Source organism: Falco cherrug, chromosome 4 (assembly GCF_023634085.1).
Source record: "Falco cherrug isolate bFalChe1 chromosome 4, bFalChe1.pri, whole genome shotgun sequence".
Classification (NCBI taxonomy): Eukaryota; Metazoa; Chordata; class Aves; order Falconiformes; family Falconidae; genus Falco; species Falco cherrug.
Window position 1 is genome coordinate 44,871,797 of NC_073700.1, and position 14,903 is coordinate 44,886,699.

General features: G+C 62.2%; 2 protein-coding genes across 5 annotated transcripts; one reads left to right on the forward strand and one right to left on the reverse strand.

Annotated features, from left to right (window-relative positions):
- The first annotated feature begins 6,144 nt into the window (after positions 1–6,144).
- On the forward strand, positions 6,145–8,540 carry NR2C2AP (nuclear receptor 2C2 associated protein). Its single transcript, XM_055708045.1, has 6 exons — positions 6,145–6,214; positions 7,019–7,065; positions 7,210–7,300; positions 7,400–7,505; positions 7,826–7,893; positions 8,188–8,540. Exons 2-6 carry the CDS (start codon positions 7,025–7,027, stop codon positions 8,302–8,304), a joined length of 423 nt encoding a protein of 140 aa, XP_055564020.1. The 5' UTR covers positions 6,145–6,214; positions 7,019–7,024; the 3' UTR covers positions 8,305–8,540.
- A 504-nt stretch (positions 8,541–9,044) lies between these two features.
- RFXANK (regulatory factor X associated ankyrin containing protein) lies at positions 9,045–14,475 on the reverse strand. Of its 4 annotated transcripts, XM_055708035.1 has the most exons (11): positions 14,262–14,474; positions 14,170–14,201; positions 13,592–13,806; positions 13,289–13,366; positions 12,427–12,507; positions 11,995–12,060; positions 11,717–11,817; positions 10,555–10,680; positions 9,975–10,041; positions 9,658–9,738; positions 9,045–9,416 (listed from the first exon to the last, which is right to left on the reverse strand). In XM_055708035.1, the coding sequence occupies exons 3-11, from the start codon at positions 13,797–13,799 to the stop codon at positions 9,358–9,360; spliced, it is 867 nt and encodes a 288-aa protein (XP_055564010.1). In that variant the 5' UTR covers positions 13,800–13,806; positions 14,170–14,201; positions 14,262–14,474; the 3' UTR covers positions 9,045–9,357. The 4 variants fall into 4 exon arrangements, 2 of the variants coding, with proteins under 2 accessions (XP_055564010.1, XP_027668513.1); XR_008731851.1 differs by having other exon boundaries at positions 9,045–9,408; positions 9,658–9,776; positions 14,170–14,475; XR_008731850.1 differs by having other exon boundaries at positions 9,658–9,776; positions 14,170–14,475.
- Between the last annotated feature and the right edge of the window lie 428 nt (positions 14,476–14,903).

Below are 14,903 nucleotides of genomic sequence, written 5' to 3' on the forward strand. Positions count from 1 at the left end.
TTTTGTGTACCGCACCCCCCCGGCACAACCCCGGCATTGCCAGCGCACAGAGCTCTTCTGTTCCCCTTCTTTATGTGCCTGCAGCTGGCGTCCCCGTCCCCACGTAGGTGCCCAAGCGTGGGGGACAACCACAGGGGTTAATACCCCCATGGTGTTTGCCGAGCAAGACTGGGGGCAAGGTCCTGGGGGATTTGATGGCACCCTGATGTCCTGGCTATTTCCCGCTCCGAGTGGATCCAGGTGGCTGGTGCTGCCACCCTACGGGTCTCCAGTCCTGCTATCCTGCTTTGGACAGGGCACCCACGGGTGCTGCTTGGGGTTAGCTGGAAGGAGGGTGCTGTACCATCCGATGTGCCCGGGGACGATGGTCCAGCATGACCCAGCTCATGCAAGGACCTGGGCACCCTTCGGGGTGAAGATGCTCCTACTGCGCCCCACCACAGCTGGGTCCTGCACCCGCAGCGAGACCCACAACCCACCCACCTGCCGCTTCCACGCTGCACAAAGCCTTCCTCCCGCTCTTCATCTTCCCAAGCTTCTTCTGGAAAACCGGTAGCACCAGCAGGGTCTGATCCGCACGTGCACAGGTTGGGGATTAGACGGGTTCATCCAGGAGCCCCAGCTCCTTCCTGCACATAGTGGTGGGAGAGGGCTTCCCCCAGCACCCACCTCCCATGGGCCACCCACCTCTAATGAGCACCGGGCACGGTGACAAAGCTGCACCCAGCCTTGACCCTGAGCCACAACAGGGCCACGGAGCCACTCAGGGACTCAAACCTCCTGTGGGCTCGGAGCAGCAATGGGCAGGTGAGGGGGGAGCAGAGGGACCCCAGGCACCCACCCTCCGTGTCCCGGGGGGCATCAGGGCTCCAGCTGGGCCCCAGTGGAGGCGACGTGGCTGATCCGCCACCAGCCATTTGTCTTGCTGAGGAAGGTGCCGGCAGTGAGTTATCGGAGCTCTCCTCTCGAGTGCAGATAAATGTCATAACAGACACCAGCCAGCGCAGCTTATGGATGGGGATTTAATAGACACCTCTCCCCCTGCCCGCCTCCCCACGCCGGCAGCTGCTCCACGCCCAGGGACCGCAGCCCACGCCGGGGCGGCAGTGGAGACCAGCTCCTCTGCTGGCACCAGTTTGGAGCCCCAGTGTTACCCCAGCTGGTCCCACCAACTGAAACATGACTTCATGGGGTCCCCCTACCCCCCAGACCCAACCTGGAGCCCCACCATCCCGCCGTGGCCATCCCTCCATCCGGGTGGGAGAGCCAGCTCTGCCTGGCACAGAGGGATGTCCCCATGTCCCCATCCTTGCCCGGCTCAGGGTCCCTTCCACACACCCAGCCCCACATCCAGCCTGTCCTTGCAGTGTCACCCCAAGAGCACAGACGGACCACAAGGCAGCACATCTGCCACCGGGTCCTTGCTGTGCACCACTGGGGACAGGCCGAGTGGCCCTCAGGGCAGCACTGGTTGGGGTGACTCCATCCCGCAGCCCCCCTCTCTCAAACCCAACCCCGGTGGCTTTTGCACTGGCATCTGCTGTGGCGAGCAGGGCCCGGAGTGTCTTTTTGAGGCTGAATGCTGGGTTTCTGGTGAAATCCTGCAGCAGTGTTGCCGTGACGACCCTCCTGCAGTTTCCATCCAGAGATGTTTTCCTTTGTTGTGACAAGGACTCGGGGAGGTGGCCACGGGCAATTGGGGTGCACAGTGGCGATGGTGAGGGGCTCCCACTGCAAAGGGCAGGGACCCACTGCTGCCCCCGGGGAGACCCAGCACGGCTCCGGCTCTGGTGTGGGGCTGGGGGGTCCCCACGGCTCCCACACAGCCCTGGCTTGGCCCCAGCTGCCCAGGGGACAGCAGGGGGGCCTGGAGCTACATGACATGAGTTTGATAGGTCTCAGCCAGGTCTCACTCTTACCAAGACACACAGCAGAGAGGTGATGTGGGCAACCCACAGCGTGGGGACACCACAGAGTACTGAAGGGAACAGAGGGGTTGGCCCTGCAAGAGCAGGTGGCCAAGCACCCTCGTCACCCCGATGACAGAGCCCATTGGGAGCCGGTGAGACCAGCAGCCTCCCGAGCTCTGGTGCTGCCCAGTTTGGCAGCCAGAGCCACGGCACCGTGACCGGGGTGCTGAGCAGCATTGCCACTGCCATCCCACGGGTGCTGAGCACCAGGGGACTGGGGTGCCAGGCACCCTCCCTGTGCAGCAAGGGACCCCGCATGTCTCCATGGCCAGAGCGTGGCAGCATGCCCCCATCCCTGCCTCGCCGGGGGGGTGCAGGGGGACCCTGTCCCGCGCCCTGCAGAGCCGCTTGTTATTCTGCTCAGGTCCACCGGCAGCTAATGAAGCCCGTTCCAGTGGAGCTGCCACATTCATCGGGAGAGCGGCTTATTAATGAGGCCTCTGCCACCGCAGCTGGGGCCAGCGCTCGGGGCACTGGCACGGGGACAGGCAGCGGACGGATGGACGGCTCCATGGTGGGGTGAACCGGCAGCCAGTGCCTGTCCTGGCTGAGGTGCTGGTCTGAAGCCAGGGCTGGAGCAGGGCAGGATGCCCCAGCCCAGGGTCTGCTCTGGAGGGATGGTCTCAGACCTGGCACCATGGACCCACCTCCACGCTGCTGCCGACCCTCACTTGCTGCTCCTCGCCCTTGTTTCAGCTTTTGGCCAGGGCCAAACCTGCCCCACGGCACAACCCGGGCACGGCGGCGAGGGCATGGAGGTGTCTGGGCTGAGGGCTGCACCATCCCCCCTGGGGACGCAGGGACCCTGCCCTGGCCATCCCCAACTTCCCTCCAAACCCATTGGCAGGATGCATTGATTTTATTTTCTGTTTCCATGGCAACTGCCTCCTTCCCTTCCCCCTTCTGGCAGCCGGACCCACTCCTTCGCCCTCCTGCAGCACCCAGCCCCTCCAGCACCTGCCCTCTACCAGGGACACCGGCTGCAACCTGGCACTGTCCCCTCTTCTGGGGACTCTCCTGGGTGGCAATGCCACCAGCTCAGCATCTGCGGGGAGGGCCCAGTGTGCACCTCTGTGCCTGCCGCGGTGCCGGTGGGTGATTTTGGGGGGGCAGCCCACCAGGCTGGCACAGGATGGGAGCAGACACAGGGGACACCAACCCTGGTCAGCCCTTCTCTGACACTGGCAATAGTTAGCAGCAGGGCCAGCAGGATGCCGTGCTGGTTCATTAGCCAGGGCTGTAATTGCCCCCCCAGCACTGCCCGTGCAGGGATGCTGAGCAGCATCTCCCATTAGCAGAGCCAAGCTCATTAACAGCACATCCTACCCCCACACCTGCTCACAGCTGATGTGAGCAGCAGCGGCACCAGGGAGGACACTGGCACCGCAGCAACCCGGCCATGAGCCCAGTGTCCTCATCCCTTCGGAAGGAAACGGCGGTTTGTAGCTTAAAAGCAGGGTTATAGTAAGATAATGATAATTATATCTTTTTATCCATCCCCTTCCAAAGGACGCACCCCTCACCGCCCTGCACAGCTCCTTCCCAGCACAGAGATGCCATCACATTGTTACGGAGCATTAATTACCAGCTGTGCCAAATCCTGCCCTTCCCGCCCCCCCCCGGGGACCCCCGGCCCCTCTGCTCAGGGATGGGGGAATAAAGGCAGAGGCGCATCCCGGAGAACAGGCAGGGCCCTGTGCCGGGCAGAGGCAGCGGTGTTGAATAACGCCTGTGCCACATTCACCGGTAATCTCCAGTGTTTACACGGAAGTGGAAATCAATCGCTGCAAGTAATTAATGGCGAAGGGCACAACACCCGCTTCTTCTTCGGAAGCGGCTCCCAGCACCAGCTGGGGTTGCTCAGCAAAACTCACACGCCGGCACCCGCCGCACAAAAGGCACCGACGCTCGTTTCCTGCACCGCCAGCACGAGGTGGCCGCGCCGGCACAGGGCCAGCATCCCAGTGGCTCACGGGTGGGAGCTCATGCCCGGTGGGAGCAGGGGGTCTGGATTTGTGCCGGCGCCTGCTTTGGCACCAGCCTTTCTATTAGCTCTTGGATAAAATGCAAAGGCCCACCCGGCGGGCGGCTGAGTGCTGGGCTGGACAGCAGCCGGGAGCTAACGCCATCGCCGCCAAGCTGCTCCCGGCACAGCGTGGCGTGAAACAGCTGCATTTACCGCCCGCCTCATTCCTCGAGAGTCAGGGGGTGAGGAAGATGCTGAGGCTGAAGAGCCCCAGGGCTGGAGTGCTGCCCCCACCCCCCCCACCACCCCCCCCAGGCGCACAGGGCTGGAGGGGCTGGGGGGTCACCAGGGTGAGGGTGGGTTGCTGCCGGCAGGCGCGCACAGGAGGTGACACGGACAGCAGTGGCAGAAATGGCAGCCCTGTCCCCCGACGCGCAATTAGCCGAGGGGCAATTAAGGCTCCTGCGGTTTTTGACCCAATTTCTCAGGCAAAACTCGGCAGGAGGAGAAGTGGGGGGAGGAGGAGGAAGACAGAGGCTGTCACGCGTATGCTGGTGTGTTCGCTGCATGCATGTGCATGCACAGACACACACGTGTGTGCTTACTGACATGCGTGTGCAGGCGTGCGCACCGCCCCGGCCAGGGCCCGAGCCCCCTGAGCCGCCCGGTGAGGGGGAGGTGACACTTTGCAGCTCTCAGCTGGGTTTATTTTTGCTTGTGGCTGAGCGCAGGCAGCCTCGGCACGGCCGCCTGACTCATGCAAGCAGCCCAGCACCCAGCAAGCTTTGGGGGGGCTGCGGAGCACCGCAGTGCCATCACCTTGCCTTGCCTTGCCACCCCCACCAAAGCAGCAGCGGGGGCCAACGGGGGCTGTGGGACCACCATGGGGTCAAGGCTTGGCAAACTTGCCAAGCACCGGGGCACATTCACAAAGACTCAGTGCCGTGGGCAAGTGCCGTGGCACCATATGCCTGGAAAGGATAATTTTAAGCAGCTGCCATGTTCTATGTGTGTGTGTGTGGGATTTCTCCCCACACAGCTGCTCCAGGCTCCCTGCAGCCCCCATGCAGGCTGGGGGGGCAGCTCAGCCCTGCTGGGTCAGGGTGCTTGTGAGAGAGGAAGCAGCAGCGGTGGGGAAGCAGGGAGGGCTTGGATTTCCCGGTGCTTTGTGCTGGTGACTTGCATCGAGGGGGATGCTGGAGCATTCAGGGATGCTGGGGTGACACAGAGATGCTGGAGCATGCAGGGATGCTCGAGTGTGTAGGGATGCTGGAGCATTCAGGGATGCTGGGGTGACACAGAGGTGCTGGAGCATGCAGAGATGGTCCAGTGCAGGGATGCTCGAGTGTGTAGGGATGCTGGGGTGTGCAGGTATGCTCCAGTGCAAGGATGCTCCAACTTGGGGGGATGCTCCAGTGTGCAGGCATGCTGCAGCGTAGGGATTCTCTAGTGCAGGGATGCTGGAGCATGTGGGGATTCTGGGGCATGCAGGGATGATGGAGCATGCAGGGATGTTCAGGTGTGCAGGATACTGGACTGTGCAGGACACTGGGACGTGCAGGATGCCAGGGTGTGCAGGATGCTGGAGCACGCAGGGATGCTCAGATGTGCAGGATGCCAGAGTGTGCAGGGATGCCGAGCTGTGCAGGATTACCAGGCTGTGCCAGATCTCGGGCTGGGCCGGATTACCAAAATGCGCCGGATCCAGGGCTGTGGAGGATTACCAGGCTGTGTCAGATCCCGGACCGGGCCGGATTACCAAACTGCGCCGGATCCCAGGCTGTGCAGGATTACCGGGCTGTGCCGGATCCCGGGCTGTGCAGGGTTCCTGCACCCCCCCCGCCGCTGCGCGCGCTGCGCTCCACCAGCGCCACCTACAGAGCTGTCCCGGGAGGGCACCCCCCGCCCCCGGCCAGGGCCCGGCGGGGACCCCCGGCAGCCGCCCCCCCGTCCCTAGGGCGGTGCAGGGGCCGGGGGGGCGGCTGGGGCGGGGCGAGGCGAGGCGTTCGCAATGGGGGTGAGGTACGGGGGGGGGGCGCCATTCACAGAGGTGCTGGGCTGGAGGGGCTGCAGGGGGGCCCCGGGGGCCTGGACGCCCCCCCGCCTGGCCTGGGGGGGCTGCAGGGGGCTGCGGCAGCCCCGGGCCTCGCGGCGGGAGGGCGGAGCTGGGGGGGAGGTCCCGAGGGGCGGGCCGGGGGCGGTGCCGGGGGCGGAGCGGGGGGCGGTGCCGGCGACCGGGCCCGGGAAGCAGCTCCCGGCTTCCTGCGCCGGCGGGGCGGTGAGTGCTCTGCGGCCCGGCGGAGGGGGTGGCACCCGCAGGTGCTCGGGGATGGGCGGGGGTCCCCGCTGCTCTCCAGGGCTGCCCGGGGGTCCCCAGTGCTGCTCAAGGGTCCCCACTGCAGCCTGGGCCTCCCCGATACTGCTCAAGGGTCCCCACTGCTGCCCGGAGCTCCCCGATGGTGCTCAGGGGTCTCCAGTGTTGCACTGGGCTCCCCGGTGCTTCCCGGGGGTCCCCAATGCTGCTTAAGGGTCCCCAGTGCTGCCCGGAGCTCTCCAGTGCTGCCTCGGGGTCTCTAATGTTGCTCAGGGGTCCCCACTGCTGTTCCAGGGCTCCTCAGTGCTGCCTTGGGGGGGGGGGGGGGGGCGGGCAGTGCTGCTCAGGGGTCCCTGATGCTGCCTGGGGCTCCCTGATGGTGCTCAGGGGTCTCCAGTGCTTCCTGGGGGTCCCCAATGCTGCCCGGGACTCCCCAGTGCTTCTCAGGGGTCCTCAGTGTTGCCTGGGGGTCCCATTACTGCTCAGGGGTTCCCATTGCTGTCTGGGGGTCCCCAATGCTGCTTAGGGTGTCCCCAGTGCTGCTTAGCAGTCCCCAATGTTGCTAGGGGGTGCCCAATGTTGCTGGCGTGCCCTCAGTTCTGTCAGGGGGTCCCAGTGCTGCTCAGGGAGTCCCCAATGCTGTCCAGGGATCCCCAGTGCTGCCTGGATACCTCCAGTGCTGTTTGGGGGTCCCCTGTGCTTCTCAGGGGTCCCCAAGGCTGCTGGGTGTCCCCATTTTTGCCCCTCACTGACGCTGTCTCTCCACAGGCAGCGATGCCCGCGGAGCCCCTGATCTGCGCCGACACGGCCACACGGTGAGTCCCGGCCCCCGAGGGGACAGCAGGCAGTGGGGCCCTCCTGGGTGCCACACACCGTCCCCTGGCCCGGCAAAGGACTCGTGTCCCAACACTGACACTGTCCCCACCGTGTCCCCGGGACGGTGGTGTGTGTCCCTGCAGGGTGAGCTCTGTGCTTAACCGGGATGTGAAGCAGTTTGGGAAGAAGCATATGTTTGATGCGAGCGAGGAGACGTGCTGGAACTCGGACCAGGTGTGGGGACAAGGATTTGGAGGGCCAGAGGGGTGGGACAGCAGCGGTGCATGGGGGATGGGAGCCTTCACAGAACCCCGGTGTTGTTCCTGCCTTCAGGGCACGTGCCAGTGGGTCACCCTGGATTTCCCCCGCGCTGTCAAGGTCTCGCAGTTTCACATCCAGTTCCAGGGGGGATTCTCCAGCCGGCTGTGCACACTGGAAGGTGAGGAGCTGCTCTGGTGGCACAGGGATCCCTCTGCCTCAGTTTACCCACCCCAGGATCCCACGGCTGTTTGTTATGAGGCCCAGAGATGTTTGTTAGCTGTTCCTGAAACCCGAGGGGCTGAGGCTGTGGGGTGGAGCAGAGAGGGGTGACCAGCGAGGACCTGGGGTGCTTTGGGTCCTGCTGGTCCGCCTGCTCCCAGCCCTGCAGCAGAGCCAGCGCAGGGAGGATTTTTGGGGCGGCCGAGGCCAGGGCAGCAGTTGGAGGCTCCCCCAGCAGCCAAGCCTCCACGCCGCTGCCTCCACCCTCACTCTCCACAGGCTGCAGAGCAGGGGAAGAACTGGTGAAAATATCCGACCTGTACCCCAAGGACACCAACGCCATGCAGATATCCTTTGCCGTGGCGTGGGCTGGGTTCTGCGGCTGGGTGGATGGGTTCAGAGCCCCCCACAGCTGTGGGGGGACAGGGGGGCGAGGGCAGAGCTGTGATGTAAACGACGGAGCTGTGGGTCCCTGCTGGCACTTGGCTGCTGCTGTAGCTGCTCGGCAGAGCCGGAACAAATCTGGACATTGCTGTCTGTGGTACGGCAGGGTGTGAGCCGCATGCGTGCCCCCTTAGAGCAGATCTCCCACGTGTCCCGGCATCCCTCTGCCTATTTTTTCTCCTTGATGGGCCCCGCACAGATTCCAGGTGGAGGAGACGGTGCTGGATAAGCTGAAGATCACCTTTGAGAACAGCACCGACTTCTTCGGGAGGATCGTGGTGTACCACCTCGGGGTGCTGGGGGAGAAGCTGTAGGGCAGCAGTGAGGGACAGCATGGAGGGCTGCTCCCCCCATCGCCTGCGCTCCCCTGTGCAGGCTCTGCTGTGTAGGGGCAGACAGGAAAGTGAACCCCGAAAGCCCCCAGCTGCCCCCCAAAGCACCGAGAGGGAACCCTCGGGGTAGCAGTGATGGAGCAACGCTGGAGATCCGCATACTGGACCTTGGTGGGACACAGCCCGTGTAACCAGTTGAATAAACGGTGTCCCCGCTCCTTCCCAGCTGCTTCTTGGGCAAGTAGCACCCCGGGACCGAGCCCTCTGGGGTTTGCCATGGCCACGCCGGTGCGTGGCTTCGGCAGAAGTGCTGCTCCACGTGCTGTGGGCTCTGGCTGTCTCTCGCCTTCGCTAACCACCCCTGACCTTGGAGTGGTTGCAGCCCCCGGCGCTCCAGCTCGGGATCGGTAGCCATCAGCCAGGGCTGTGCTGTGTTCCTGGTTGGCAGGGCGATGCTTCCTGCGGGGTTTTGCTCCTGCCTATGGATGTTTCCCTGTCTGGTCATAGCGCCGTGTGCAGGGAGGGAAGGCAAAATTCTGGGCATCAGAGGGAGCTTTCCTCTTCACAGAGCCAGCTCTGGAGAAGGATACTGGGGCACTTCGGGGGGTGCAGCCTTGAAGAGGTTGGTTGGCCCAGTTCCCCTCATGGTTCCCCAGTAGCTGGTGCTGGGATCAGGGACTGGCAGCTGTGACAGGCTGAGGCAATAGACAGGGCTCCACACAGCTGCTTTAGAGTTTACTTCAAATAATGCAATACTTGAATGCACACACGCACAAAGCAGCCAAGCCCGGACAGGGCAGAAATGCAGCTGCCCTGAGGAGTGTCCCCAGGTGTGAGGTGCTGTGGCCATGCCACCCTCTGGGAGAGGCACAGATCCTCCAAGGGCAGGCGGTTCCTGGCTTCCTCCATGTGCTCCTTGCTTGAACCATTGTGCCGCTGCCCGTTTTGGGACGGCTGGGTGGTGGTCCCAGCGGAGAGCCCTGCATCGGCCAGGAGAAGCGCTGGTGCTGCAGCAGTGCAGCGTGAGCCACCCCCTCACTCCAGCTCCTTATTCTGAAATAGCTTGAGGATGTGATTTTCGATAACCTGTTGGACTAACGGAGGGGAGAGAAGTGAGACCCAGGGAAGCTCCAGCAGAGCTCTGGTTTGGAGAGGAGGAAAAGAGGAACAAGACCCATCTTGATTTCTCTGGCTCGGTTTCTCTGCGTGGCAGAGCAGGGAGCTGTGGTACAAGGGCAAAGAAAGCCCCAAGCAGGGCTGGAAGCTGGCAACTGCCTGGAGGCTTTCCAGGGAGGGAAGGCAGCGCTCCCTGCCAGGGTCAGAGGGGACACTTGCCTTTCTTGTGTCCCAGTGCCACGGCCAGATCCATCGGGGTGTAGCCGGAATCTGCCTCTGTGGTCAGGTCAGCGCCGCGAGCTGCAAGCAGGCAGTGGAGATCAGGGCATGGTGCTCCCCTGCTGACACGATGTCCCCTCCAGGTCAGACACAGGGTGAGGGGACCCCCAGAAGGTGCCCATGCTGGCTGGGCAGCCCCCCATCACTGGGGGGGCTGCTCAGTTTCTCCCCCCAGGCACGTCACGCTCTCTCCCCGAGGCGGTTACCAACGAGCCGCTATTCGAGGCCAAGGACTAAGTGCAGATCTTGCCCGTTACCTAGTAGGGCCTCGACACACTTGACGTGATTGCCACGCACGGCGTAGAGCAGAGGAGTGCCGCCATTCTGCAGGGAAAGGGAAGGGGCTGTGTCATCGCCAGCCTCACATGGGGCTCGTGCTCACACAGCTTTTGCTTCTCCCAGAGCAGCAGATCCCCGATCCACTGGGATCCCCTTTCCGCCCTCTCCCAGCTCCAGGCTGGGCGTTTTCTCACAGGGCGGCTCTGTGCGGGTTTTATTCTCTGTATGCCATAAATAACTTTTAAATTGTGTAATTTTAAAGACAACCTTAAGTTCTGAGCGCCGTTTCCTTGTGGCTGGTAACATCACAACATTGTGAACAACTGAGGAAACCATTTAAAATTATTCTCCAGATTCATTTCTCAAAACAACTGCATGAGCAGGCAAATGAGCACTGCGAGCCTGGGAAGCATCTAGGAGAAAGACATCGCTGCTAACTCAGACCAGAACGATGTGAACGTGCTGCTGCTTTTTAAAACGAGCTTTGCAGAGCCCCGTCCAAGGCTCGGTGTCGCTCCCAGCGCTGGCGCGGTCCCCGCAGCAGCCCGCAGCACTCACCCAGTCATAGATGTTGATGTCCACGTTCCTCTCCAGCAGCATGACCACGATGTCGGTGTAGCCGCCCATGCTGGCCAGGGATAGGGCGCTCTCCCGCTCCTTCGCTAGTGCGTGGGGGTCAGCGCCCTGGGGACAGCACAGGCATTAGCCCCGATGGGTGAAGGAGCCCTGTGGAGACCTGGGGCGCGAAGCACAGCCTTGCTGGGTACCCCCGGGGGGCTGATCATGGCACCACATTCTGACAGCCTGAAGGGGCAGAGACAGCTCACACATTCCCAGTGACCTCTCCATACCAAAATCCTTATCAGAGATGTTTTAATCACCATCAAACATCTCGGGTAAGGACTTAAAAGCCCTTCTCCAGTGTCAGTAAATCAAGCCTGATGGTTCCCGTTACTCAGCCTTTTTTCCTATCCCTAGTAACAGCTTTACCGGCCCCGTCTAGATGCCTGTACAGTATCCACTGTCTCTTTTGTTACTGATTTACATACAAACCTCCCTGCCCTCCAAGCCCTGCTAGCCACAGACCTCTCCTGGACATCGTTTTATCCTTTATCAGTGTATTACCTCATTTATTTGGGGTTCTGTTTGTGTCTCTGGTAATGCACTGCAGTTTTGCTCCTAATACAGTAACACAGAGAGAGTTTGGCTAGTGCTTGTGAGGTGAGAGTGCTTGCTAATCGTTGGACGAACATGGATGTGGGACGGAGCTTTGGGGAGCAGCTAGACCCAGAGTACAGCAGGATCTGGTTCCTGCTCACCCCCAGACAGTCCTCAACTGCAAGCCCAGCACTCAAGGACGATGCAGCAATGAGTTCATTAACTGCAATGATACCTCAGCAAGCACATTTGCTGGCAGATTACAGGGCCCAAGTGATAAGCTTGATCTCAAATTACCAATAAACAGATATTTAATTACAAACAGTTATTGCTAGCTGTGAGATAAGGCTCTTCACGCTCCTGACTTAGCTCACAGCCCAATGGGGAGTAGCATCTGACAGCGTCTGAGCTGTTAGCTCTGCAAACATGTCCTGTTTGGCGTCATGGGAAAGACTGGCTGAGATGATGATGGTACCAGGACAGAGCTGGACAATTTGGCAGCCACTGGGACTGGAGATGGGAAGTCTCCTGTTAACAACGTGCTGCGTGAATGTGGCCTTACCCATTCCAGCAGGTGACGGACCGTTTCGATCTCTCCAAAGGCTGCAGCCCAGATCAGCGGCGTGAAACCTCTCTCATCAGGTTTATTTACTAAGTTCTCGCCTGCGCAAACATGGATGAGACATCATAAATAGGAAGGGTAAAGCCCACTCTGATCCCTGTCCTCCTGGTAAACCCAGAAAAGGCTGTAAAACTAAGCTGGGGGGTTAGCAAATAGTGCGTGTGCTATGACCTGGCAGGACTCTGCCTGATCCGGGGTGAGAACGCAGACACACGTACCTTTCCGAAGGTGCTCCTTCAGCTGGCTGAGCTCACCCTGGGCAGCAAGCTGGTGAATGGACAGTGCTGGGGGACAGAAAGAATTCCCCTATCACGACAAAACGTTTCCCCAGCTCAGCACCCACCATCTGCAGGTGGGTCCCTGCAAGCCTGGGGAGGTGCTAAGTGGCCAGCCCCTATATGAGCCCCAAGAAGCCCAGTGTGTAACTAACACCCTTCTGCAGCTCAGCAGTGAGGACAGCCAGCCCTGGCGAGTGCTGAGAGCAACAGCACTGGAGGAAGCAGCCTGAGAGATCACCCCGATGGGCACTGAACAGCAAGCATGGCAGCAGGAGACAGAAAGGCTCCCGTCCTGCTGTCCCTCTGTGCCCTCTACACCCCACGGGCATCTGCGTCCGAGATGCACAGCCTGCTCAGCCGGGCAGTACTCACTGTCCAGCGTGGCTGGGAGAGCCGAGACCTCGTTGCCTCGCTGCCTGTTTGTCAGCGTGTTTGAGTGCTTCAGGGGGAAACCTGTTCCAGAGAGAGGGGAGAGTCAGGGCATGCCTCCTGCGTGCACAGTTGTAGTTCCTCCAACTATGCTGACTGGAAGCCAAGAGCTTCACAAAAGCTCAGGTCTCATATGCCTTATCTGAAGCCATTCCCTCCTGTCTTGCAAAAAAGGAATTATTCCCTTGCAAGTAAAGAGCCTGGAGACGGAGGTTTGACCAGTGTGCAGGGAACAACAGCTGAGCAGGGAAGATAAAACAGCTCGAGCAGCTGCCCAGGGAGGGGCAGGGTCCATCTGGGGCGCTGCAGGAGGCAGGGATCTGGCATTAATGGCATAATTGCACACGATATACTGCAGAGGACAGCCTGGGGGATGCACTCAAGTTCATCCTCGTATTTCCTGCCCTTGAAGGGCTCCACCTTGAAATCTCAATGTGGTTTCAACAAGCGATGCATAGTTTAATTAGCAAAGCATATGAAAAGAGTTTGCCATCTCCAGTTCCACTGGATGGAGCTGCAGTGACCTCTCACTGCTGGCACAAGTCATCACCAAGGTCTGGATTTGGACTTGGCCTTGCCAAGTCTTGCTTGTCTCGTGGAGACCCCCCCAATCAACAGGGACACCCAGGAGCTCCCAAAAGAGAATGAAAACAGAGGGACTGTTTTCAGGGAGGGACTGGCAGAAGTAAAGAACATTTTTCTAGCTGCCTTTGTGGGATGAGAGACCCAGACGACCTCTCCCCCACCTGTCTCCCGCTGGGGCTGCACCTGAGCATCTGTGAGCACCAGGCTCTGCAACACTCACTGTCGAGGGTCGAGAGCTCCGTGCTCCTCTGCCTGTCCATCGACGCAGTCGAGGGCTTCATGAGAATGTCCGCTCCACCTGCCAAACCAGGGTGGCTGTTAGGGACCTTGGTGCCACTCACTGGGGAGCAGGTTGGGCTCCACATACGGCACAACGAGACCAAACCAGCACAGCAAGCACCCTGCCAGCACCCTGACCCTGGGGTGGTGGGCATGTTGATCCCAGGGGAACAGATGTGGTGGGATCCGGGGTGGGTGCATGCCCTGCCTTGGCTCCCACTGCCCCAGTACCCCCAGCACTCACCGTCCCCATGGTCCAAGTGTGGCATGTCTTGGTCTGGCCGCAGACACCCCAGGGGAGCACCACTGTCCCCAGTGTCCCTGGCTGCAGGCAGCTCCTCTGTGGCTGCTGCCCCCTCAGCTCTGTTTTCATCCTCTTTTGGGAGTTCCTGGGTGTCCCTGTTGATCGGGGGGGTCTCCGCGAGACAAGCAACTGCTTCTTCCCCTTCCATGGGGCAGCTGCAACACAACAACATGTTAGGAAGGGGGAAAAAGCAGGGACGTTTTCCCAGGACAGAGAGGGCAGCAAGGGGGAGGCTGCTGAGTCCCCGAGCACCAAGTGTTTTCAGCCATCAAACTCCTCCATGCCGGCAGCGTGGTTTGGGGTCCTGCTTGCCCTCTCCAGCCAGCCTCCCGGCACCACGGGCAGACAAAAGCTCCCGTCACGGCAGTGTTGTGGAAGCTGCACCAGGACCATCTCCCAGCCGCTCATCCCAGCACAGCCCCTTCCCGCTCACAGTGGAATGGAGCCAGAGCAGGTTGGAGGGAGCCCCCCTCTTCTCCTCAGCCACCCCGCTGCGATCTCTGGCCATCCCTGCCCACCTCGCTGTCCCTGGGCTGGCTGGTGGATCTGTGGGCCGGTCGGTGGGTCCCTGGGCCAGCTAGTGGGTCCTCGGGCCAGCCGGTGGGTCCTCGAGCCGGCCGGTGGGTCCTCGGGCCGGCCGGTGGGTCCCTGGGCCGGTCGGTGGGTCCTCGGGCCGGCCGGTGGGTCCCTGGGCCGGCCGGTGGGTTCCGTCCCAGCTCAGACCAGGCCCCGTTCCCCGGCCAGCAGCCTGGGCGCCCCCAGCACCCTCCGCACAGCGGCCCAGTTCCGCGTCCTGCCCCGCCACTTCCCCTTCCTGCGGCCGCAGCCGGGGGGGCTGCCCGGGGGCGCGGGGGGAGCGGGGGGCCGGGGCCAACCCCACCTGCCCGCTGACGGCGCGGGGGCCGGCCCCGGCGCGGAGCCGGCGTTAAAGCGACAGGCCGCGGGGCGGGCCGGGGCGGCGGTAGCCGCGGGTCCCCACCGACACGGGCGGCTGGGGGGCGCAACCCCCGTTTGTCCCTCAGGGCGCCCCACGTCTCGCTGTGCCTGAGGGCAGCGGCCCCCAGGCCCGGGCGTGGGGGGGCTGCAGTCCCACGGGCCCGGGGCGCCATGGCGGGGCTGTGAGGTGGCAAGTGCCCAGCAGCGGGGACACAGGACGGGGGGGCACAGGGGGGCCCCCGCGCCTCGTGGCCTGGCAAGGAGCCCGGTGACACCCCCGCTCCCCTGTACAGCACCGGGGGAGTCGGGGGGGGGG